Source organism: Poecile atricapillus, chromosome 14 (assembly GCF_030490865.1).
Source record: "Poecile atricapillus isolate bPoeAtr1 chromosome 14, bPoeAtr1.hap1, whole genome shotgun sequence".
In the NCBI taxonomy this organism is placed as follows: Eukaryota; Metazoa; Chordata; class Aves; order Passeriformes; family Paridae; genus Poecile; species Poecile atricapillus.
The window spans coordinates 9,600,484-9,626,415 of record NC_081262.1 but is presented as its reverse complement, the minus strand read 5'-3'; the positions used below and the strand labels follow the sequence as shown (position 1 = coordinate 9,626,415).

General features: G+C 42.5%; 2 protein-coding genes across 9 annotated transcripts in view; one reads left to right on the top strand and one right to left on the bottom strand.

Annotated features, from left to right (window-relative positions):
* Positions 1 to 1,859: 1,859 nt before the first annotated feature.
* On the bottom strand, positions 1,860 to 13,204 carry LYRM1 (LYR motif containing 1). Its single transcript, XM_058849526.1, has 4 exons — positions 13,081 to 13,204; positions 5,610 to 5,768; positions 4,523 to 4,615; positions 1,860 to 2,934 (listed from the first exon to the last, which is right to left on the bottom strand). The coding sequence occupies exons 2-4, from the start codon at positions 5,766 to 5,768 to the stop codon at positions 2,818 to 2,820; spliced, it is 369 nt and encodes a 122-aa protein (XP_058705509.1). The 5' UTR covers positions 13,081 to 13,204; the 3' UTR covers positions 1,860 to 2,817.
* Positions 13,187 to 25,932, top strand: part of DCUN1D3 (defective in cullin neddylation 1 domain containing 3) — a 25,307-nt gene continuing 12,561 nt past the window's right edge. The window contains exons 1-4 of one of the 8 annotated variants that reach the window (XM_058849523.1): positions 13,187 to 13,318; positions 16,616 to 16,727; positions 22,943 to 23,002; positions 23,803 to 23,878. The gene's annotated coding sequence lies outside the window, so the exon portion shown is untranslated. The other 7 variants (XM_058849520.1, XM_058849519.1, XM_058849524.1 and 4 more) reach the window with 7 other exon arrangements.

Sequence of the window (25,932 nt, the reverse complement as noted above, 5' to 3'; positions counted from 1 at the left end):
TTTACTGGAAGGGGAGTAAGAGAAGGTTCAGCAAGTACAGGACAGAGTGTACACTGACTGGGTGAATCCAGTGCATTACAAATTCTGCAGAAAGCAGAGGCATTTTAGGACAACCTGGTTTTTGCAAGTAAAATTAATGTGTAGGGATGACATATTGCATAATCATTGGGATACTTCTTGACAGAAGTTATAAGGCCTTGGCATCTAATACAAGAGTACCAGTTGAGATGTCTGCCTACCTGCTGGACTGAACTACAGATGAATTTTTTTAATGAAACTCCCTCAAAATGGTAGTTTGCCAGTTTGACCTCCAAAGACAAAGGACTGTAGTTAGATTCTCCTTTCCATACTGACTTAAACTATGAAAGAAAGGATTTGCTCTCCAGACTTGAAAAAGCTGATCAAATCCTTCCTTTAGCTGAACAGCCTGAAGTTCTAACAAATTTCAGTATTTGCCTTCTGGTGATGGAGAGTAATGAGGATGAAGCATCAGTTAATAATTTTTCAAACACTTTGAAGAATTATTAGGCTGTCTAGCATTTTAAGACATCTCAAATAATGTGATGCTGTTACTTGCTGCTTTCTCAGTTAAGCAAGTGGATTCTCATTTGAGTTACTTGAGAATATTTGAATCTTTTTAAAATTGCTTCTTTGTATTTTCTTTCAGAAGTAAACTCCTGTTATTTCAATTTGGTGTAAATCTTCTGTAATTTTAGGGCTGTTCTTTTGAAATAATGTACATCTTACAGTATGTGCTTAGGAAAGAGTTGTGACTATAACACAGACAGTAAATTTAGACTGCTCATTTCCATGGCTGTTTATTCACCTGATGCGTCAGAGCATCAGTACCTTCATTAGTCACATAAACTTCAGCAATTCAAAAGATTCAAATGATAGTTTAATGACAAAGAGTGAGCTTAAGCTTCCATTCAAACCCCTTGCCTCTGCACATTTTGGTTGGGCTCAGTTGACACATCCGTACACTGGTGTATCAGAATTAGGATAGGAAGCCTGTATTTAGACTTCTTTCAGTGAAGAATTAAGCAGTATGTGCAATCATGTTAAATTTTTTGGGTTTGTTTTGGTTTTTTTTCTTTTTTAATGCAATCCCCCTTTTCCTAGGCTAAAGGAGTTTTTTTTTGTGTCTTCCTGGCAGCAGTAAATTTGCAAAGCTTCCACGGACGAAACAATGGCATTTACTCCCCACATGAGGCATTCCCAGAAAATAATTATATGGGAATAGAGACCTTTGTGGACTGGAGCCATAAAGGGTAGTGAGAAATTGGGCCAGCCAGTACCTGTCATGCTGATTCACTCTTCTTATTGTTTTCTTATACTTTCTATTCTGCTTGTATTCTTTTTCACTCTTAAAAGTGCATTATTGGCAGAGGGACTGTCAGTCTGTTCTGCACAGGACCAGTTCTAACTTACTTTTCAGGTAGACAGCAATATTTCTTTGTCATTGTTTATTAGAGCTTGGAGATTTTCGAATGACTTGGTGAGCTCAGAAATGAGATTCCATTTATTTCTCCCACTTCAAAAGGAAATCATACACACATGCATGTTTCAAATTTGATTTTTTTTTTTGCCACTATTAATGTTCTTGGAGTGCTGTGGACTGTGCTTAGGTAGCGTCCAGTACAATGTGGTTCTTGTCCAAGCTTGGTCTCATTGGTATTTCTAGCATAAAGGATGGAAGACACTCCTGTCTTCCCTGAACAGTCAACAGTCAACAGCCTGGGAAAGTCAGATGACTGCAAAGGAGCCAAAACAATTGATAGCCCATAAAACAAAAATTAATTTAATTTTACTTCTATTCATGAGGCACCTGGGAAACAGAAATACCCCTCAAACTTAGAGGAGACCTGTAGATACTATCTTTTATTAAAGCTGGGCTTTTATTAAAGATGGGGTCCATAACATAAGAGTTAAAACCTAACACTAAATTAAAATAATTGTTGAAAAAGCCAGTGTGCTGATTATGCTGAAAAGCTGACCATGCAAAAACATAGTGAGGACACCAAAGCATCCTAAGCTTGTTCCCATAGTGACAGCCTGAAGGCAGAGTTTTCAGCCAGTCCATACATGGGAACCTGAGGAACCCAACACTGGAATGTTTTACTCAGAATTGTGTAATAGCATTCCAAACTTTGCATTTCACATCCACACCCTCTCCAAAGGAAGGGAGAAAAAAGCTGACATAGAGACTCTAGGCCACTCCTCTGCAGTCTGCAAAAAGGAAAAGGAGTAGCAGCACTTCTGCCACTTTTCTGTCTCTTTCCTACTGTCCAGAAACAAAACATCCCCATAAGGGCACTATGAAACTGGAACTCCCTCCAGGGACAGCAGAGAGCAGAGAGAAAGGACAGCAGGTACTTGGTGCAGTGACTGTATTCCCACTGGCAGGCAGAAGCTCTGGAGGATCTGTGTCTGCTTGACTGTCCCAGACTTCCTTGACTTTGGCTGACCTTACACAAGGCACTGTCTTGAGTCAAAACTGAGCACAGAGAACCCCAAACCACCAGAGAACGCTGTTACAGATAAACAGAGCTTGAAATCCTGCTGCAGTTTGTCCTGCTGTCAAAGTAATCTTTATATCACACTTCACTCCTTAAAAAGTGTAACTTTTATTGACAAGTCAGTGGTTGAAATGTAATAAATACTAAACCAACCTTATCCACAATGGATCAATTGGCTTTTTTGCCTCAGGAAATGTGTGAACAAGTGACCACACCATCACAGTTGTGCACACAAATCACCTGGATTGCAGTTCACAGTTTAAAGGACATGATTACACATCACAGCTTAAACGGTGGCTTATGAAACTTCATCATGGGATTTCAGATATATTGGCTTAGAAATCTTCCTTAACTTTTCCTGGTGTCGCAATGTACGGCCTTGTTTATGGGCAAGGCCCATAGGAGGCAGATGGATCTGGAAAAGAAAATCCCACCAGTTAGGTGCATATTGGGAAGAAAAATACAAAGTTCACTCAGTTTCAAGTAATTTCTTCATACATTGGAGAGGGTAACTATGGTCTCAAGCCAGGTTATTAGATTTCTAGGAGGAGGACTCTCTGAGGAGTGATTAGTGGTATAACTTTCAGGCCCTAATTGTTCTGTTTATTAAAATAATATATATTTTAGACCTTAATAAAATCCTATATATGCTAGGCCTTAGTAACTTTGTTTTGCAGTTTGGTATCAGGCTGCAGTGATACTTGATGGAATAGGATTGCTGACAATATTCCAGAACAGTAAGAAGTAGAAACCCTAAAAATTCTTGAGTAGCTGTCTTGAATCACTATGTGATTTATTCATACCTACTTAACAAGTCATAAAATAACCCCAAACTGTATGTATTAAAAGCCTGCCTTCTTACTGTCATGATTATATATATGGCACATTAAAATGCACAATCAATGTCATTGACTCTATAAGCAGAAGGAGCAATAGGTGACAGACTCTTCCTTTGATTGACAAGGTCTTTATATTTCATAAGACTGTTAGTGGGAATCGTGCAGCTGTAACCCCCCTAAATGACTGAAAAATGTAGGTGGTAGCAGTCAGGTGTTACTGTTGCTGAGGCTGTCATCCTGTAAGATGGGTGTTTAGGTGCAAATAGTAGTAAAAGCACTGACTAAAGCAGCAGTAGAGATTTCTAGAAACTGAAAAATAATAATCATCCAGTTTGTCTGAGAGAGCAGATCTTTTGGGATTTTGAAACCACTGCAGAGAACACATTTTAGGCCCATTTCTAGGAACATTGTTTGCCAGCTGTGCATTGTTATTCTGTATACTGAAGCAGATGGTAACAGTGACCATAGTCTAGGCAAGCATCTGATAAAATTACAATTTAATTTTGACCATGCCTGCCTTGATAAGGGAACTATAGATGTGAAATCATAAACTCATCAACAGGAGTTGAGAGGATGTCTCTATGGGAGGCAGCATAAAGTATTACTGACAGAATACTTTACATTGACTGGGCAATGAGGAAAATTTATTGAATGATGCACTAGAAGACTTTGCTGCAACTTCCAGCATTTCAGTAATCTTGGACATGTTCTTCTGTAGGAAGAAGGGAAAAGAAGCAGCAACATAGACAGGTATTTCATAAGGCCTGATTTGTGACCAGGAGAACAGTTAACAGTAATGTAGGCTATAAAAATTATTGTTCCTATGGCAGATGTAATTCGTATTATTATTCTCTCATTCTCTTCTACTATTTTATTCCATTACCATGTTTTTCTATATTCTTTGGTTGGCTAAATATTCAGAGGCCTTGGGAATTTAGTTCATGTAACTCCATTTAGGCTTTGACTCCTTATTTTGAGAAGAAATCCTCCAATTTACGGTGAAAAATAAAGAACATCTCAATGTACATTTGGGTCTGCTTTAGCACACATTTAAATGCCAGCTCATCTAAAAATGCAGTGCAATGAGAGTGATGGAAACTGATGGTTTTGTTGTATGGAGAAAGCTCAGTGGGTATCAGTGAAGACTTTGTGATTGGTACTTACAGGTCTGGGGTAGGGGATGTTATAGTGAAGTCCAATTTCTATTCTTGCCTCACATTCTTCTATGCACTGCTTAATCAGTTTGGGATCTGTTACCTATGATGATCAGACAAACAAGGGTTTTTATATGAGTACAGTAATTAGCAGTTGGAAGCTCATGTGTAAATGATGCACAGCACGTGGCTTTCCTTAGCTTATTTTGGCAAACCCAAGGATACAATGATTGTATTTTTCACATCCATAAATGGTAACATTGGTATTTTCCTCGGCTCAGTAGTTCTGGGCTTGATGGTGCTGAATGTTCAGGCCTAGAGGCTGTCAGGACTGAGGCTACAGAAGGAGTTTTATACCCAAACATGCTATTTTCTCTGTAAAAAGACAATAAACATATAAACTACTACTACATCTATGAAAAAAACCACACTCATCTGTTCCTCACTCTGCAAGGTCACCAGTGGATAAAGGAAAGACACTGCATGGTCTACATTCTGTTATCATCCTATCCAGAAACTCTCTTTGAAGTCAGAAATGTGGTGTGAATTATGACTTAAATTCATTTTTTTAATTTTGCATTACTTCAGTTTTGTCCCAGATCAATATGGGATATAAATAAGTGTTGTGATCTTGAATTACAAGAAGGGCCTTTGATTACCACGGTTTGAAATTTCTTCCTTAAGAAAAAAATTAAAGTGCTTCTTTTAAAAGAAGTGCCAATGATTGCTGCTTTGAAAAGAAAAAAAGAAGCTGCTGAGCTCTGTTTGCCATTACATGGTAATGATACACTTAGCTAACTTTGTAAAGATCAAAAGCTGCTTCAATTACACAAGCAGTATCTTTGGAATTTAATTTTTTCTTGGCTCTTTTTTTACTGAAAAAAGACCTTTTAGACTTCTACAGTAATTAATGAAGAGCTGAAATTGTTTGAGTTTTCTCAGGGATGATATTTAAACTGTAACCCAAATACACCAGCATTTAAGGTGAATGAAATTTTGGGAACTCAACCCTTTTATTCCTATATTAGCATCCAACCACAGAGTGCAAAGAGCAAGAGAAGAGTAATTCAGAAATTCAATACTGTGAGGACACTTACATTTTTGTTTTTTCGGAATAACGTTCTGGCTTCATTTCTAATGTACTCTTTCTCTCTCATGGTTTCCTCTATCCGTCCTGATGCCGACTGCCAGTTTTTGGCTATCTGCAAAACCTTGCGGTAAAGGCCAAGAACTTCTTGTCGCGTTGATGGTGTCATCTATAAAGACAAGACAAACCCCCAACATATGCATGAACATTTGAGTTACCAAAAGGCCAGCAAGCAGGACATTTTTTCACACCATTCAATTAGTTTAAAAATATTTCCGCCATCCAAAGATATGCTGAGCTATATGAAAAAACCCTGAAATAGCTGTAAACAGTAATTAGCTGTTGGAAGCTGAAGACTCAGTCCAGCAAAGTATTTATACAGATATTTAAATCTATCTCCATTCAAACAGCTTGAGCTCTTGCTCAAAGTTAAGCGCTTGGTTTAGTGCTTTGCTGAATCAAGCCTGGTACAAGAATGCCTTGGGTTCTGTTTCACTTATGTTTTGCAACAGACATTGGGCAAGTCACCGAAACTCTAAGCATCCCCCTTCCTGAGACACTGTTGTACCAATGCTGACCCTATCTTTGCAAATCTGTGAATGAAATACATGATAAAACCGCCACAATATTGCTGAAAACTTGTATAGGCTGCAGGGGCTGAGAGGCTTATTTGTGATACCATGACAGTAGGCAGTAATGATTCAGCTGGAGTTTGATGTGATGAAAAGGTGATGAAAGCTATTTTATCTAAGCACTCAGGAGAGGCAGACTAACTGTGGATTTAGGAAAGTCCTGAATGTCTTGTTTTTCATAGAGCTGTGTACCTGCTGAGCCCACTGAATCAACCTTCAGGTGTGATAAATATATTTGTCAGTAGAAAGAATGAAATCTTATTCTTGCTTTATGTAAATGAGTATTTTATCATATAAGTGGTTACACGATTTCATTACAGACCACAAATTTCCCTGAGACAAATCCACTTCTGGATAACAACATTTCTGCCATGGATTAAATTAACAGAAAAAATGACTTCTGCTTAAGGGGCACTGCAGCTGTCAAAGGCTGTCCCAAAGGAAGGTGCAGCAGCACTGCCAAGTAAGTACATGGGTGCAATGAGGAACAAGTGTCAGGGGCAGGATATTATCTGACTATCAGGATCCATTTGCCAGCCTGAAGCTCTAATTACTGTGGGTGAATCTACCCTGAAATCAGACCTGTGTGCTGGGAATGGACAGTTTGGAGCAGAGTAATTGAGACAACCTGACCTTCCCTCTGGAGGGAGTGCTCTCTTGGCCATGAGGAAAAGCTGCTTCCTAATGCAGCACCCAAACTACTGTGGGAAGTTTGGCAGTGTGCTATGGCTCAAATGCCTGCAGTCTGTGGCAGTTCCTGGGATTCTGGGTTGCAGAAGAGGGGCTTGAGCCAAAGGCTTCTCAGGCTACAATGTTCTTGATCTGCTGCCTCCAGCACAGTGGCTGACCAGAATCAGCCTCCTGTGACTCCTGACATTCACACCCTCTTTCCTTCACCAAAGCTGCAATTACAGATGCTAACCTGAACACAGGATTTGGCTCATGGTTCTTTTTCATAAGAAATCCTGAACTATAAATTCCTAGACTTAACTGTTGCTGTTATCTAAAGACCTTTTGTGGTTTCAAGAACTGTTTTTCCGTGATTCTTAAAAGCGAACATTTTTGTTTTGCTATTTGTATTTTAATGTGTTTAACCAATCATATCTTCTTCCCCCAGACTGAAAATTATTCTTCCTACACAGCACAAAGTACTTCTAGTAAATGTTTATGGTATTTCTAGGAAATAAATTCCAAAATAATATAACTAGGTAGTCCCAGCTCATCAAACACTTTGGAGTAAGTGCTTCACTTCATCCACTCTAGGGCTCCATTTCAGGCAGTGAAATCAGTCAGACATGAAGGCACAGATGTACATGTATCTGAAAAATCACTGTTTCCCCCTGCTAGGTGGACATTTTGTACAGAAAAGAGACAGTTCAATTACAAGGGTTAACCTAGCACAGAGTCCCAAATTCTGGCCTCACCTAGGGCCTCTCCTGACTTCCCCCCTCTGCTTTTATCTGAAGGTGTCGCCTCTGAGAAGCTGATAACAGCTTAGGTTTTCATGTAATCTATAAAGAAAACAAAAGGAACAATGCCGGGGATAAAAATATTTAAAATACAGGTTTCAATTCTGATCCACGCATCAGACAATTTCCAAGGTGACAGCTTGGGACAGAACATGCCCTGTGTTCAGAGCTGACTATATACCTGCTGCACTTGGATTTTAAACATCCCAAGAATCTGTTTATAAAGATTTTATTGAAAAGTCTAGAACTAACAATTATTTTCCCCACTAGTTGCTTCCACTCCCCCACCTACAACTCACTCTTTTGTTCTTTAGCTTGTCTGTGCTGGAATTGCTACAGAACAGTGTAGCCCCTCATCTAGGCATGGGCTGCACTTCTGCATTCTTGCTCTCCTTCCCACATATGCTGGATGATGTAAAAGACATTAAGCAGCTATTCATGTATGCTCAGCAACCAGCTGCTCCCAGGGCTCATTTAGTTAACAATTCTTAACATTACAGACGTGCTCATAAGCTATTTCTGCAAAGATACATAAATGAAGGTATGAGTAGCCCTTTACAGATCGAGGACTTCTGTCTATGACAGGAAAGGATGAGAGCAAATAATACAAAATTCAAAGCCTGGGTCAGATTCTGATCTGAGTGGGAGTATAAATAGGGAGTAATTCCACTGAGAGCAAAATTACTTCCAACTTAAAATGTTGTAAATGAGATTGGAATTTTTCCTTTAGTATAAACAGAGCCCACACTGACAGAAATGTAAGTGATGGTACAAGTCATGTACCAGGAGTAATTTCATCAAGTGACACTACTTGTATTAGTTTTGTGGGTGTGCAAAATGATTCTGAGTGGGATAGAAAGGAAGATAAGGGAGGCTTTCATGTCCTTGTAGTTACTCATCTTTCAACTTACATCTTTGGCATTTAAATCATAATTATATTTCACATCTCTGGAATGCTAAGTGGATGTTACACCACTTTCCCACTAACACCCATCTTGTGGTAGTCACACCCATTGTTTAACTTCTACCACCCTTCATTTTACTGCAGCATGCAGCCCACAGAGGTTAACCACAGACCTTTCAGTCAAGAAGTATAGGGCTATTGTATTAGCCGAGCAAATTTCGGGTGTTTACTGCCACAAGGCAAACCAGCAGAGGTCAGAGGTTGGTGTGTCTGCACGGTTGTGTCAGTGGGGAAAAGCAGGAGGTCGCAGTTTGGAGCCCACTGTCAGAGCCCAGGCTTTGGAGGGAAGCCAGGCATTGTCTCCCAAAGAAGCCCTGCTGGGTGCTGGGGCAGAGCCCGACAGCGCAGGGTTGTAACGCTCCCCTGGTCTCCATGCAACCCCCTCTTATCAAATCGCACATCACATACCTGAAACATCCCACTGTATCCAAACTCCAAAGGAGATTTGAGCAGTTAATGACTTACTGCATGGTGAACATGCAAACATTTTTCACTGTTAATTAAAAAAAATAGTCCCTTAGACTATAAAATGCAGTAGGCTTTTCTTTCTGGAAACAAATACACATTCCTTTGGATTGTTAGATGATTGACCCAAAAGTTCAATAATCTGAATAATCTATGAAACACCAGTCTTATTTTGCTATTTGCAGGCTTGTCTAGAATTTAAACTTAAAGTTCATATAAAAACAATAAAAGGAATCTGCCAATGGCACTGTACAATGTCCCCAACAGGACAGTGTCAGCTAGGACAGAAGACACTCTGCACCAAGACTGACTACAGATCCAGGAGCAGCTAAACCACAGGTGCTTCCCAGCAGGGGATACCTGGCTGGGAACACATGTCCAGCACACGCCTCCTCTGCGCAGCTCCTCTGGTGAAGTTGTAGGTCTATTTTATTTCATCCTTTCTTCTAAAGTCAAGCCTTAGCTACTCACTTTAAGCATAAAATCTGCCAGCAGTGAGTACATAGAGAATTTTAGAAAACAGAGGGTGAAAGGAAGAGCCAATGGGGGAAAAAAGGCTATTTTAAAGCAACTGATCTCTTCTTTCACATCCCAGCTAACTGGGGCATGAGTTAGTAACACACACCTAGTGCTGGTGCTGAAACTGGATTTGCTCAGGGGAGGTGGGGAACAAAACCCTGCATGAAATAATTTGAAAAGGCAGCTTTGAATTTCTCAGACGTAAAATGTTTTATTTAGGAGCAACACAACTTCTATTTAACAGCTGGTTTGCTACTGGCAAGGAGTCTAAAGACATAGTGACAAACTGCTGGGCTGACTGCCTTCCAAATTAAGCTGCAATCACATCTCTGTTACTGAAGTAAATGATGTCATTCAAGACCACGGTGTATCAACACTGCAGTAGGGAACACCACTGTGTTCCATACTATGTGCCTGTAAAGTAATCCAGCCTGTATGCTGTATGTATAGCTCCTACTTTCAAATGCACTCTGGCTAATGTTTATTTAAAGAAATGCAGAAAAAAGTCATATACCTGTTTTTTTTTTTAAGGAGCTAAACAATGCCACTTAAGTAAAAAATGACCTGCAGTCTCTCCTGCTGCTAATGCAGCAGATAATCAATCATTCCTTTCAGAGCTCTCCACAGCAATGAGAGGTCAGTAATCCATATTCATCTTTCATGCAACTCTGCCAAAATGAGTCTGTGGTTCCTAATGCAGCAGTGGATTTGGACTTTCTTTGAGGGACAACAACTGAGACAATGAGTTCCTGTGGCACAGGGGGCAGAGAAGGGGTCACAGATTCCTGTGATAGCTGGGTAGGTCACATGCCTTCCAGCAATATTAAGTTTCAAAATCTAGCTTCCACAAAAGTAATTTTGTCCTCTTTTACTCAAATCAATGACTCAGTGGCCTGTGACAGTACCCTGCAAACACCAGCCACACGTGGCTGCAGTATCTACTGGCAAAGTGAAAACTTTGTTTGATTTTCATTCATGAATGAACATTCATAACCTTTTTTAAGATTCAGACAAAACCAGATCCTACCGAAACCTCCATCACAGCTAAAGTATTCCATCTTCACGTGGTGAAAAATAAATAGAATGAAAGATCATGCTCTTCCATGATGGTCTTACATCCTCATTTCTACCAGTGACAGAAGCCTGTATATTTCTAGACATTCTCATCAATTTGATTCAAAGATTTATTTCTCACTCTTTCCATTGACAAGCTGAAATCATAAATGCATGCAGATTTGGTGAAAAAGAATGAAGTTACTGAACCAAGATATTCCATAACAGTATCTAAAAGCAGGGTGACTTTCACAGGGTTTAGGATTTTGTCATGCTGGTGTCTTTCTGCAGGCAAATGAAATGATCTGAAACCTCAATCAACACCTCTGAACCAGACTCCCTAAATCATTGTACTCACACTGTTCAGCAGCTGGGATGGGAACTCTGCTGTTCTATCTGTGCCTCAGATTTCTGACTGAACTTGGATCTCTTTTAAGCTTGCTCTTGCATATGGAGCAGTCTTTTGAACAGAAAAAGCAAACTGCATGCAAAGAGAATATAATTAAATAGTAAAACAAGGACATGGATTTATCGCCGTTTCCTATGTCAGTTCAAATAAGCCAATTCACACAAAATTATGGTTCTACAACATTATTTTCACTTGAATAAATGAAAGTGGAAACCCTTATTGATCACTGGGTTTTCATTCTCTTAGTCTGAGGTGGTCGAGGCATTATCTGGTTTTAGCAGGACATACAGACTTGCCCTGGAAGTTTATGTTTGTGTATTCCTGTGCTTGCAGGGGCCTCAGGAAGAATGGAAATGCTGACTTAGACTGTGGGAAGGGGGAAGGGAAACAAAAAAAAATTGTTTTACTTATTTCTTAGCTTTCTCACGAAAATCACAGAGTGGCCAGGTAAACTGTAAAGCAATATGAACTTGTCTCTAGTCTTGTCCAGCTCTGTTGTTCACACTTTCATACCATTTTCTCCTCCTGTGTGTTTAGTTTCCTATTACTTACAAGCAGGGAAAGATTTTAATGCAGAGTGAGAAATTTAGCAGAGAAAATGAATTCTCAGCTATCCTTGGATGGCCTTGCTTATATAATAAAAAAGCATACAGAAATATAACAACATGGACACAAGCTCCAGTATAGATTTATGCACCTTATTCATACCTTGGCTTCCAGCCAAATGCAACTGAATGCATGGATAGAAATATTTCCCAGCATTGGAAAAGCTCCCAAGCTCAAGAACAGGTATAAATATTAATGCTGGCAGAGACAAAATCCTCTCTGACTATTTTCTTACTTTATTCTGTGGGTCACTCAATGACAGACATGATTTTTAGTTGCTATTTGAGAGCCATAGCAAGGTTGTGGGCATGGAGGGCAGTGGAACACAGACTCAGGCGAGTTAGGAAAGACCTCTGAGCCCATTGAGTCCAGTCTGTGACCAAACATCCCCTTGTCAACCAGACCATGTCGTCTTTCCTTAACACCTCCAGGGCTGGTGACTCCACCAGCAAACAGGGCAGCCCATTCCCATGTCTGATCACCCTTTCTGTGATGTTCTTCCTCATGTCCAACTTAAACCTCCCTTGGTGCAGCTTCAGATGCTGCCTTCTCATCCTATGGGCACTGAGAGCTGTGGGCTTGGAGTGCTGTGGGTCAATGAGCGCTGTGGGTCCCAGAGCGCTGTGTGTCAATGAGCGCTGTGGGTCCCAGAGCGCTGTGGGTCCCAGAGCGCTGTGGGTCACAGAGCGCTGTGGGTCACAGACCGCTATGGGTCACAGAGCGCTGTGGGTCCCAGAGCGCTGTGGGTCCCAGAGCGCTGTGGGTCACAGATCGCTGTGGGTCACAGATCGCTGTGGGTCCCAGAGCGCTGTGGGTCCCAGACCGCTGTGGGTCCCAGACCGCTGTGGGTCACAGACCGCTGTGGGTCCCAGAGCGCTGTGGGTCCCAGAGCGCTGTGGGTCACAGAGTGCTGTGGGTCCCAGATCGCTGTGGGTCCCAGAGTGCTGTGGGTCCCAGATCGCTGTGGGTCACAGATGCTGTGGGTCCCAGATCGCTGTGGGTCCCAGAGTGCTGTGGGTCAATGAGCGCTGTGGGTCACAGATCGCTGTGGGTCCCAGATCGCTGTGGGTCCCAGAGCGCTGTGGGTCCCAGAGCGCTGCCCATACCGGGTCCCCACGGTCGCTGCCACTGTCAAGATGGCGCTGCGGCCCCCCTTGACCTGCAGCCGCGCGGCCACTAGGGGGCGCTGCCGGCGGGGGCGTGCTTGCGCCCCCTGGTGGCCGGGGCGCCCTTGCCCCCGTAGCCGGGCGGAACCAACGCGCGAAGCAGACTGGGGGGGGTCAGCCCACCGCACGCGCCTCCGGCCTCTTCCCTCCCTCGCCCTTCCTGCGTGTACGCCCGCCTTCCCCCCCTCCCCGCTTTACCTTGGTGCAGTCGTGCCGCGGCCCCGCCCCGCCGGGTGCCCCCGCTCCGGTGGGCGCGGGAGGCGCGAGCCGCCGTCCTCCCTGCCCTCACCGTGCGCGCGGCGTCGCGCGCACCGCCCCTCGCACCGCCCCTCGCACGCCACGCCACGGCACGTCACGGGACGTCACGGCGCGTCCGCCAGCTGAGCGCTCGCCCGGAAGTGATGCGGTGGAGGCAGAGCCGCTCGGCGCCGCGGAGGTGAGTGAATTGGACCGAAGCTCTTCCCGTCCGCCCGGGCTGCGGGGGGAGCGGCGGCGGGGGCGGCGCGGGGCTCGGCGCGGCTCGGCACGGCCCGGGCGACGGTGCGGGCGGTGGGGTTCGTCCGTGGCCGCCGCGCTGCTCCTCAGCCCCGCCAGGGCCGGTTATGCTCGGGGGGCCCCGCGCCGCCGCCTCCCCCTCACGTCAGGGCCCCCCGAGCCGCAGCCCTGCAGCCCCGGGACAGCCCGCTGCGAGCGGCCGGACAGCCGCTGCCGGACAGGCGCTGCCCCGGTGCCGCCGGCGGTCCCGGCCGGGCGCTGCTCCGGGCGGTGCCGGTGGGGTCCGGTGCCGCCGGGCCGTGCCCACTCACACTCATCCCTGTGCCCCGAACGACGGTGCTGCCTCTCCCCGGGGTTTGGTTCTGCTGTTATTTTCCGTTCCGCTGTGTGCCGTCTGCGGGCTCCTAAAACGTCCCTTACGGTGGTCGCTGCGGGCGGCCCCGCAGCCCCCCAGGGCCGGGGAGAGCGGCTGCTTTGTTCGGGTGCGCTTCGTGCCCAGCCTTCTCACGTGTCACGCTTGAACGGGAACGTTCGTAGTGTTTTCAGAAGAAAGAGAAATAAACTGTAAAGTGATTTATTTCCAAGGTAGTTCTCGCTATCTGAACATGCCCCCTTCGCACAGCCAGTATTTTTTCCTGCTTCAGCTCTCCCTCCCTCCCCTGAGCGTGTTTACCCTTCCTGTACAAGCTGCAATCTGCATTAATCACTCTCTGGGGCTGTGGTGGTACTAATAAGCTACTCATAACAACTTAAATTATAACTTGCATAATCAGTGTTTCGAGCAAATACTGGTTGGAAGAATATGCCTATCCTATCAGTGCTGTGGTTGCTGGAAAGAATAATTGATTATCTTTTAAATAGTTAACACTGCTGATATGCTGCCCTTCAAAATGTTACATTGATAACTGAACAGGCTGATGCCAAGTGTCAGAATACAGCATTGATCCACAGCTGGTAACTTTTTTTGAATGGTAGTGTCTGTCACATAATTTAAAGGGGTAATGAGTCGAGTGCTCTGAAAAAAAGGGGCATAGCTGTACAAACAGAAAGCACAGAACTGTCTGACCTTTTTGAAAATTACAGGCCTCACTGGCATGGTCTGTATTTTTTTGAGAGAACAGTTGACCAAAAAACATTATCTAAACAAATTCTTACACATTTAAAAACCTTTCTTAAACAGGTAGTGTGTAGCTACAGTATTCGTGTTTTATTTGGGCTACAGCAATGGGAAGAGAGAGTGTCTGAGTACTTGTATGCATCTGAACACTGCTGCATGTTGCCCTGGTGAAAGGTAATCCTCAGAAAAGGAAACACAAGTCCCTTAGTTAAGATAGCATGTGAAAGTAAAGAGATCTGACCTCATGTTCTTGTCAGTTCTGTAGTCTGTCTTCAAAGTCTCCCCTACACAGGTATGTTGTGGTGGTCTGTGGAAAACATTCACTTTTACATGACAGGCAGCTTATAGTCTGAAGCAAAGGTTTTCTGCACATCAGCAGAAAAAGGAGAGCTTGTGATCTGTATTGAATTAGTTCACATTTGCAGAGTGCAACTGACTTTACAAACTTACTGCAAGAACTGGCTCTTGTAATGATTTCTAAAACTCTGATTATTTCCTAATAGCAAATTGTATGTAGGCATGAATACTGTAATTCTTAAAAAAAAAAGTAATACAACTAATGACAGGGGAACTTACAGCTTTGGTACTACTTGGCTGCTTTCTTTGTGAGACTGACAGCCTGCAGTATAAGTTGTAATCAGCTCATGTAATCAGAATCTTCAAGGCTGTGTTAAGTGCCTTTTCTGCCCAGATTCTTGCTTTATTTTAAAGTTGAATGTTGTTGTGTTCATAGCAAATTTTCAATGATTTTGTCAGTAGTTCTTATAATTTGTTGATCTTGGAAATTCATTAATAATTACATCTTGCTTCCATTTAGCATGAACTATGTTGAAAAAAGACAATCAGATCAAGGAGTGTCTTTGAGAGAAAACTAAGAACAGCTCTTTTGGAAGATTCTCATTGAAATTAATTGAAGAAGTATATATTGAGCAAGGAGGGCTGCCAGACAGTTTGACAGACTTCTAAGATGTATTCTGATAAATTTGTGAGTGGATAAGTTAGAGTCTTGGTTCTGCTGCTTGCTTTGGTTCAGCTTAAGGAACAGGAAGAAATCCTCTGTGTTGAGTATGTACACAGGGGCAGTGGAGTATAAAGTAGATGGAAAGGGGATGGAAGGAGGGGACAGATACAGCTTCTATACTTGCATTTCCTCATGGCAGAAAGGAATGCATGGAGGGCTTGGATACAGAGATGCATGGCTGCAGGTTTGAAGGAATGAGAGTGCCCCAGCACTGCTCAGATCTGTCCCACACTGAAGCACTTGATTTTCTTTATTGGTTCTAGGGAAATGTTGGTAAATTTAATTTAGAGCCTTGGAACACTATAAAATACATCCTGATGGGCAGTTTGTAAGAACTTGCAAATTGCAGAAACAGTATTGTTCCATTAGGCACATGGGTCTGTATGTGAATGTAACAGGAAAACTCTGCTCTGAGTAAGAAGAGACTATAAAAATAGAAGCATAGGATGTTAGAAAAACAGTCCTTTCTTTCATCCTCAGAAATACAGAAGGACCTGAATATTGGTAGCCAGAATTCTTGGAAGGCTGAAAGAACAATCTGTAAACACTCGAGGGACTTGGTAGTCACAGAAAGATAAGGGGAAACCCCCTTAACAGTTTCATCAGAATTCCCTGGCTGGGCTCCTTCTCTTTGGCTGCTTCTCCCTAGGGGTCTGCATCTTATCTTGCTGGCTTCCTTTCCTCTATTTGCCTCTGACTAATAGGCTTTGTCTTCTGGTTACTGGAAGTCTAATAAGTTCTTTTGTCTCTTACCCCTTCCTCCTTTTTAAAAATACTAGATTAATGGCTGTAATGTTTTGCAGGCTATGTGCATTGGTGACATGGATTAATTGTGTACTTGACTCTTAAGTTACCCAGCAGTAATGACATAGTAACTTGACTTGAAACAATGGTAATTTCGTGGCAAATGTTCAAGGCAAATGTTGCCTTCTGGTAAAGTGCCAACTTTAATTTACCCCCTGTAAACATGTGACACAGGTAAACTGTCTGTGCAGATTTACTCCGTGTCTTCTGTACTGTAAGTCGCCTCGAGTGTGTCTTTTGAAACAGTCAGTGATTTTTCTCCTCCCCCCTTTCCTTTTGACTCTCGCTTGAGTCAGGTAATTACAGATCTGGGTCGAAACCTTCCCAGGGAGTGATCAGGAAATCCAAGACTTGTAGACGTGCTCCCATTGCTCACTGGCACCTTGGCTTCCCCCTTCCCTGTGGATGGTTTGTGGATCTACTCGGCTCTTGGTGATGAGATGTGGGTGAGCAAATGGGAGAGCCCCAGGCAGGTGGGGGTTGGCAAACCAAGGGGAGCTCTGATTTCTCCTGCACAAATGCCAGTGTTCTTTGTGGTCACATGAGGAGGTTCTTTCTTCTTGTCACATGTGGCTTTGGTGTGATAATGTGGTGATGCTTTTACATTCTGATCTCAGTGCTGACCATAACAAAGTAAATAGGGAACCAAAGCCTCTTGCCTAAAATATAATCTGAGAATTGACCCATTTATGTCCCCATTTTATCCATGTGTCATGGGGGGCAGCTCTCCAGTCCAATGATCTGCATATTAGAGGAAGAAGAAAATCTGGATTTTAGTTAAAGGTTATTAATTGCAATGTTTTGCTGCTAGAAGAATGACAGTTAGGGGACTACTTAGATGTAAGTATTAAAGAACTGTTTTACAGAAGTAGGAAAACTGTAGAGAAACCAACAAAAGCATAGGTGGTGAGACAGGATTCCAGTAAAGAGAATAAGCTAGTATAATCTTCTGGTGTCTCAGAAAGAATGGTTATAAATGCTGTTCTGTCTACAGCATCTGTTTTGTGAAAGACAAAACTTACTTTGCAAAATGTGAGAATGCTGTTCCTGACCTCCTGTCACAGTTTGTTATTCCCACAAAGTCAGACTGCCAGAGACAGTCATAGTTGTTTGTTGTCTCACTTTTCCTGTTTAGTGAACATAAGTGGGTTTTTTTGAACCAAAAGGATTATGTGCTCCTAAAATATACCAGTCTTATTTTTGCATCCATGTAGTAGCAGAAAGTGACAGCTCTTAGTTTTTTCTTTGAATTTTTTTGGTGTGATGCTTTTCCTCCTGCAACTTTGGAATTTGTGATGCAGTCAGTCTTACTCTTTTGTTTTAAAATGGAAAAGGAGGGAGAAAATCATCTTAGCGCCTATGATTATGGGAGGCATGTGTAGCTTAGTAATAGACTCAAATGCCCTAGCTCTTGGTTTTGGTCATACGCTGACTGTTCAATATTTTCATTGCTAACAAGTCTGTACAGAAAGCCTCGAGTATTCTGGATCAGCCTATAAATGGGTGGCCTGGAGTTCCTAAGGTCTGATGTATTCCAGCTTCTAGCAGTTACCTGTGCTTGGAGTTAGTGATTATGTCTCATGAAGCACAGGATAGATACCGACATACCTGGTCTCTTGTGGACATCTCACAGGATGTCAAGAGAAATCAAGATTATGTGAAAATCTATGAAAAAAAAAATGTGCGTTGCTTGAAGCTGCCAGCAGATTCCTCAGGGAGAGGTGAGTCTTTTACAACTGATGACCAAGTTCAAGTATTCAAAGGAGCTCTTTTGAAGTTACTGATACAGTTAGCATCAAAATACTGCAGTATCCTTAGTAGAGTGGGAAATGTTGTATTTCAGTGTTGTTCACTGAAATAGGGAAGTTGCAAATCAAATCGGGGAGAGAATCAGGGCTTCTGCAGGTGGCTGCATGTATTTTCTGCTTTAGAAACTGCTAAAAATCAGTTTAAAAATCCAAGCATATGCTCTTAAGGCACTTTCATATGTCAGTGCTTTCACTTAGAACAATTTGTTGTACATAACTTAGATATGATTCTGGTATTTATGTGGTCAGCTGGTACTGAGGGTCCTACACAACTGTGTGCAATGAATGATTGTTTTGGCTGGCAGCCTGTAAACTGTGTTACACTCATGGAGATGGCCAGTGAGCCTTCTGTAAACTCTTTATGAGCATCTGCTGACAGCAAGGATCTTGTGAGGTCGTCTGGCTCTTATCTTTAAACTTGTCCCTTCAATGTTAGGTGCTGTGTGGGTCACTGTTCTTACAGCTGCTTTCTGCTGGAGAAGGGAGACTGTTAGCCAGAGCTGCTGGAAAGACTTCTTTTTTTTTTGTTTGACTGCTGTCTTTTCTTCATTGCTGAGAACAGTAAGAAATATGACATTATTCACTTACCACAATTAGTTTAAAGCATATCTTATTATTACAGGAGTCACTTGATATATACCTGAATTATATTCTGCTGAATGTAATCGTTGAAGGCACCTCAGGCACTTCCAAGGTGAAGTCTGATAGCTGAACTCAGTGTAGAAGAAAATCTGTACACACTTAGCTCAGTTTAAAAGTAAATGTTTTTCTTTCCATTGCCAAGTAGATTGTAGACCGAGGTGGTTTTTCAAAGTTATTCTGGTTTGGCTGCAGAGAGTTGCAATTTTCCATAGGTTAATTTGCAGGATGGATTGAGCCAGGGTAAGGTAAATATTTGCAGCACAGCTACTTTCAGATGCTTTCAGTGGAATGCATCTCTGTCAGGTACCCAGGGGCCGTGATTTCTTTTGGTCCCATAATCTGCAGTTTCGCTGTAGAGATGTGAACTGGTTGTGTCAGCACAGGGTAGCTCTTCCCCTGGCATGAGCTGCTTTAATTATTCATAATACATACTGAGGTGTTAAAGGTCTGTCACACTGTGCAGAAGTTACAGTGTACCTTGGAAAAATACTGAAGGATTTTTCTTTTACAACCCTTTGCACATGAAGAAGGAAATAAAACAAACTCTCATTAGATTATTTGCTTTTTTGTACATGCTGGACCTTGTATGGCCTTTGACAAGGATCTTGAGGGAGAAGAGGAATATTGGTAGTTTTTAAATGTATGGAGATAAATTCCTCAGTGACTGAACCTTTGTTTTTTGAAGGTGGTTGAATTATGTGCAGCAAAATAAACGAGTTTGTTCATATCTGCGTATGTATGAGGTAGGGAATTGGATGGAATCTGATTTGGGTTCTGGTTTCAGCTTTACTAAAAACTGATGGCATGATCTTGAGCAGCCCTGTTGTTTGGCTGTCTTGATTTCGCCTCTGCCTATTGTCTTGCTCATAGCTTAAATAGACTTCTCAAAACAAGTACTGCTGCTGCATGAATTAGTTCATTAATTTATTTACATTACAAAAGCACCTGAAGGCACCCTTCTAAAATAATATTCTGTTTAGCTAACCGGACTTGGGTTTGTTCTTTGAAAATACAATAATCCTAACAAATCATTCCACCCACCTAATATAAGTAAGATGAAGCACATAATAGGAAACAATTGAAAACTTTTTAATGGGGCCAAATGGAAAAACAATGAGAAGTAATCACTAAGTAAGGTATTGCGTGGTTAGAGAATGTAAAGGGAAGGGAGGAATTCAAGGATGATGCATTTGTGTCTGCTAAAAAAAAAGCTACTTAAGGAATGTATCTTCCATAAGAAAAAGTAGTAACATGCTTTAGTCTTCCTCTGCCAATCATTTTTCACATTATTACTCATATTTCCTTAAGTTAGCCTTACACAATTAGCTGCACACAGTGAACTACAGATCTGAAACATCTGTTCAACTTTTTCTTGAGACTACTTGTTGAACTTTGAACATGAAATGTGGTGTCATGCTCTGTGAGTGCATGCAGAGTCGGGTGCTCTTCAAGAGTGCAGAATGCAGGTTTCTTCTGCCCAGTCTTGAATGGAAAAATCTCCTTTGATGAGTAAGGTTTGCACTTGGAGTGACAGCACACTAGGTCAAGGCTCAGGTGTTGTAAAGAGACTTTTGCCTGCATCCTGGTGATTAGTGGGGAGTGTTCCTCTAGGAAGAGATGTGGTGATAGTTCTGATTCTTGGCCCTGAGACCTGGCCCAGCATTATGGACTGTAAATATGGTGAAGTTATTATTGATTTTTTTTTTTTTTTTTTTTAATTTTTGTGCCTGGCCTTCCCTCCCAAAGTAAAGCCTTCCCAGTATGACCTTTGTCAGAGAAGTCCACGTCTCATTTGAGAAAGTATTCAGGCTTCCAACATAGCTGTCGCCTGGCTTGGTTTTCCCCTAGACTGCCATGTAGCCTTCTGCCAAGCGGCAGCCAGAGCTCTGTGTGGTGCCTTTTCAGGTGTCTGTATAACTAGCTTCTACTCTGTGCAGGCATGTTCTGCAGAGACATAGTAATAGTTTGATCACATTTCTAAAGCTGTTTTGTTTCCAAAGCTCGAAGGTAATCAGAAATAGTTTTGTTATCCTGGTTTGCAACAGATTGGTAAAGTTCTCATGTATCTGCCCACAAAACCATTACAGTCTGTAATTCATTGATAGGTTCTCCAACTGCAGGAAGCCTCACAAACTAATAATTCATTTTAACTAATTGCTGCATGACTTTCCTGCTTTTAGACTTCCTCTTGAGTAACTTTGCATAAACGTATTTGTACAGCAGTGGTGTGGAGCAGATCAGTGTGACAGACAGGTGCTAGCACAGAGCTTGGTTGGGGATGTGGTGAGGTGTGATCTGGGCTCCTGAGAGCCCATAATGTGCCATTGTGCTGCACTCAGAGGGCTTCTGCTGAAAAAGTTTCATAGCAAGTTCAGACTTGAAATAAGCAGTTTCCATAACATGCTGGCTTTGACTGAGGTTTGGTTTATGCTGTAACATTTGTGCACCAAGTGCTTGGTGCTGTAGTGTAGAACTCTGAACTGCACAGTGAAAGCTTCCAGGTGTAGAGCTGATCCTCTCAATTTCTGCCTGCTGAAGAGGGAAACAAGACCATTAATCCTTCACTGATTCCCCACAGGGAATCTTACCTCTTGGCTGCTCTTACCTCTGGGAAAGCTGCTGCAGGTGTGGAGGGCCTGCAGTCATCCTCCTGCCCAGTGCTTGGGAGAGCGAAGGCCCAGGGGCTTAGACACAGGTACAAAAAGAGACAGGTGAGCAAAACAAAGGCCTCCATCATCCCAAGGGTCCACACTATTTACTTAGTTATTTCCCGTGGGTTGCTGAGGGGTTGCTAATGAGCAGTGCAGGGTGTTGTCTGAGTTACTGTCCTGTAACAGCAGCACAGGGCAAGGGGTGTTGGTGACCACAGCCTGCAGCTACACCTTGCAGTTCTGGCCCAGGGACTGAACCAAAACCTCTGCCACCAACATTCTGATGCTTCTCTCCACCCCTGCTGCACTCACTGTACATGAATTAGGATTAAGTCAGTGCATTGCTGTGCTATGACAACCTTTTAGATAGAGCCTTGAAGAGCTTGATCTGTTAACTGCTAACTCATACTAACTTTTTGTTCCATATCCTGTAATTGTGTTGTCAAAGGTTGCACATGCTACTACATTAAAATTTTTAAAAAGGTTAGATGGACAACTTGGAAGAACAGAAATATAAAGGACGGGGAAGAATTGTAGCTGGAGGTTCTAACATGTTCAAATTTCTGGCTCCAGTCAGTGTGCGTGTGTGTATAGGTCAGCCAACATGGAAATTACTTCAAACAACCTGAAAAAGTTTGGCTTTTGCTGGGTAGGGCTGATTTCCATCAGATTCAGCTTCTTTTGAACTTGAAATAAGTGTTTGCTTCCAGTACATGCAGTAAGCCAACTGGAAATGTAGATTTGGTGGATCATGGGATCATAGATCTTTTCCAAAGAAATACAAATATGTTTGAAAAGTAGTTTATTGCAAAAAGTTGCCATGACAATGATTTTTCAAAATGTGAACTGTAAGATGTTTTAACAGGTTCCTGGGAAATGAGGCTGCACCAGCACCCTGTGTTCTTCCCTGGTGATTTATAAAGGGAATTATTTAGATGCAGGAGGCCAAGACAAATTAACATAGATGTGCCAGATGTTACTTTGTCTTAAATTCTTGAAATTCATGGGATGCTATGGTCAGATAGGAAGAAATTCAAGCTAGTACTTCCACCGTGAGGGAGTCAGACACTTGTCTGCTCCCCTGCACATTAAGCTGCCTGGTGGCTGTGCACCCACTGGAGTGTCTGCTAAAAGAGCTGTGAAGCCATGGAGGAGGGAAAAAGGGTGGTTAGTTGTGTGGAAGATGAGGTTTGGGAGCAGAGTATATAAACCCAGTGTGAAGTAGACTTTTTGGTCTCCATCTCAACAGTGAATGCCTAAAAATGATTCCGTGTATATTTTTTCTCTGTGTCTGTATATGAGTGAAAGTATCACTCCAGAGTTTCCAGGCATTTTGAAATGTTTGGGGCTTTTAAGCTCTATCTACAGCTTTGGTCTGAACTAGGTTTTAAGTGTCAGACAAATTTTCCTAATCCACATATAGGATTCAGGTTTGGGGCGAACTCATGTGAAGATTGGCATGTGTGACAAGACCTTATTTCATGATTGTCTCTCTACATTCACCCCCCTCTTTCTGCTGAAGGAAGCTCTGAACAAGCTAATGCTCCTGCTTGTTTCCTAAGAAGTAAATCTCATGTAAAAGGTAAGTATGCAGCAAGGCAGCTTTTGATCACCTGTCTGCTTCCTAGATGCACTAAGAGCTGTAAAAACGAGATGTTTTAATGTTTCTGTTAGTATGGTAGAGCAGGGGAGCCTTGCCAGAGATTTCTTGTTTGTTGTGTTTTTCTGCTAGATCAGATACAGAGGTGTGTTGACTAGGGGATGCAGTTGCAGCTCTTGCTATACAAACCAGACATACCTTCGTCTGTCTTCTTCTCTTCAGAGGTTCCTAGTCATACAGCAGCTGTGAATTTAAGAGAAGCAAAGTTGAGCCAGCTCGCCTGAACATGGGAAAACAAACATGGAAAAGAATGTGCTAGAGAATGAAAAAAGAGAATTACTCTCCAGACCCAAATTATGCTTTGCTAGGTAGCAGCTGTCTGGCATTCACAGATTAAACAGTGCTCAGCTAACATGCAGTGACAGTGATAGCATGTCCTCTGCTTTGCTTTGAGTGCATGAAATGAGGAATTAACTCTCCCATGCTGAAAGCCATGAAAGTATCCGGAAGTGTGTATTTACTCCTAACAAACGTTTGAATTTGTCTGTTGTTTTCGGTACCTGTTCTTAGGTTTATATGACAATGCAGAGTTAATGGTGTTAATGCTACTCTGTAAGTCAAAAAAGTGAAGTAGTTTTTTATAAAATGACTCTTTGAACAAATGGAGTTTGGCTCTGAAGGGTTTTATTAAATACACAGTTGTTTCTCAATGATTTGGTGCCCTGCATGGTTTTCATAGCCTCTTCTAAATGTAAAGATTTGTGTGGTCTTTTGTCTTCCAGCATTCTATGTGGAACCCAGGGAGCTTAAAGGAAGCTGTGAAGCTACTGGAATGATTCCCTGTGTAGCTGAAACTATGTAAGTATTAGATGTTTACTTACAAGATCACTTGTCCAGCACAATTGTTAGAGCAGCAATTGTTTCTGCTTCAGCAGTGGCAGTGATTCTCTCCTGCCTCACCAATGGGAAGCTCTGTGTATCTGTTCAGTTGGAAGCAGGCAGGGCATCCATGATACTGTTCCCTACTCTCAGCTGTTTTTAAAGTCATGTATCCCTGTCCATTAAAAGGTAGATAATGCTTAGTGAAATTCTGTAAAATTCTTAGACTATGCTCAAGTGTTTGTGAAAAGCTGAGGCTGGGTTGAGGCTTAGTTGAGCTCTAGTTACATTGTCTTTGCCTTAGCTGGTGAAGTGGTACTTGAAAAGGGATTTAATGCCTGGCTGAGCTGTCTCCCCTTTTGTTATGAGATTTCCTAAATTTGTCTTTGAGATCTTCTTGAATGTATGGAAAGTTTTTTCCTCTACTCTCTTGATACTTTCTGTGTTTTGAAACTCATTATAAATACCTTCTGATGCAACACTTTATTAAACAGCATAATGCTTGTTTTGCTTGTTAGTCTCTGGACATATCCAATAATTTCTATTACTACAATAACATCAGTCATTATAGAAAAATACAGGGTTACTTAAATATCTCCTTTGCATCTTCTCTCTTCCTGCCAGCTCCCCCCCGCCCCCACTTCATTGCTGCTGTTTTCAATTGTGCCACGGTGTGCTTGTATGATTGAGAGCTACTACTGAGTCACTTTGTTTTGTTCCCTTCAAATTTTGGGTTATGTGTGATCTGGTCACTTGAAAATGGAGGAAGAATGCTGCAAATTCCTTACAGCACTTTGAAAAAAGTCCTGCACAAAACCCCCACCAAATCAAAAAGCCCCATCAAGCATTAGCCAAGGCCTTTGTAATCTTCTCTACGTTTTCATTTAATGTGTGGGGCCATATGGCTTTGCACATCCTTTGTTCTTAGAGGGTGACTTTCCTTTAGCTGGTTGTATTCACCAGCACTCATCTTCCTGTGTTCCCAGCTGCCGACTCCTTTCTAGAAAGGTGCAGAAAATGTCATTGTGGATCTCTGCTTTGTGAGAGGAAGATGGCCTCATGGGCATCTTGGTGATTCATATGTACTGGAGATCATTGCTCAATACTTTTCTGAGTAATAGACTTCTTTGGGAGCACTGCATCCTGCAGCGCTGAGCACATTCCAACCTTAGCCCTGAATTTTGATCCTTTTTAGTAGAATGGCAAAAGTAGTGGTCACTGCTGCCTTTTATGTCTTGCTTTTATGCTGTACAAGCCTCTTAGTAATTTTGCTCTTGGGAACTGATCCTTTTGGGAACTGATGCTTTGCCACTAATCCAGCATAACCTTTGGGTACACGAGAACTTTCTACTCGTAGTTCTTGATCCAGCTGGGAGAAATCTCTCTGCAGGTCCTTGTGCTCTGGGATACTGGCTTTGCTCTGCAGCCAAATGCACAGCTCTGTTCACCTTCCTGAGGGTGCTCTCTCCCACTCCTTGAGCTCTGGCTTCACTGCAGCTCCTGATGCCGCAATTAGATCCTCTCTCCAGCCTTCCTTAACAAAAAGGCCGGCTTCTCCCACTTGTTTCTATCTCCTTCCAAGGCTCTTGTTCCTTTCATGCCTTGAAACCTGAGTCACGTAGGAAGCGGAGGTGACTAGTTAGTGAAGTGGATCCAGCTCAGCGAAGGCAATTTACAAAAGGGTAACTGATGAAGTGCCAAAAGACTTCTCTCTTACAAAACCAGATACATGCACAAGCTGCCAGCGGATGCAGTCTGGATTTTTTTTTTTTTTTCCAAGCTGGTTTTGCTATTTTTGGGGTAGAATGCTTCTAAGGATCTGGCACATGGCATCAAGTTTCATGTAGAAGAAAAGTGAGGAATTGCAGCAACTGTACACCAGTATCTTCTAGTGTTTGTTCATAAGAAGTAGGATTGTGCTCTGAAAAGCTCCTTGGCAGGGAGGAGGAAAGAAGAACTCTGTTACTGCAGGGAAGAGCAGTGCCCAGGCAGTGGCTGTTCAGGAGCAGCATTCAGCTGTTTGTAAGGCAAGT

Excerpts from the sequence above, each read along its gene's own strand:
- LYRM1 (XM_058849526.1), bottom strand. The coding sequence starts at position 5,768 with ATGACACCATCAACGCGACAAGAAGTTCTTGGCCTTTACCGCAAGGTT. Across the intron at positions 4,616-5,609 it reads TATTCCGAAAAAACAAAAAT|GTAACAGATCCCAAACTGAT; the intron begins GTAAGTGTCCTC and ends TGATCATCATAG. Across the intron at positions 2,935-4,522 it reads ACATCCCCTACCCCAGACCT|ATCCATCTGCCTCCTATGGG; the intron begins GTAAGTACCAAT and ends TTTCTTTTCCAG.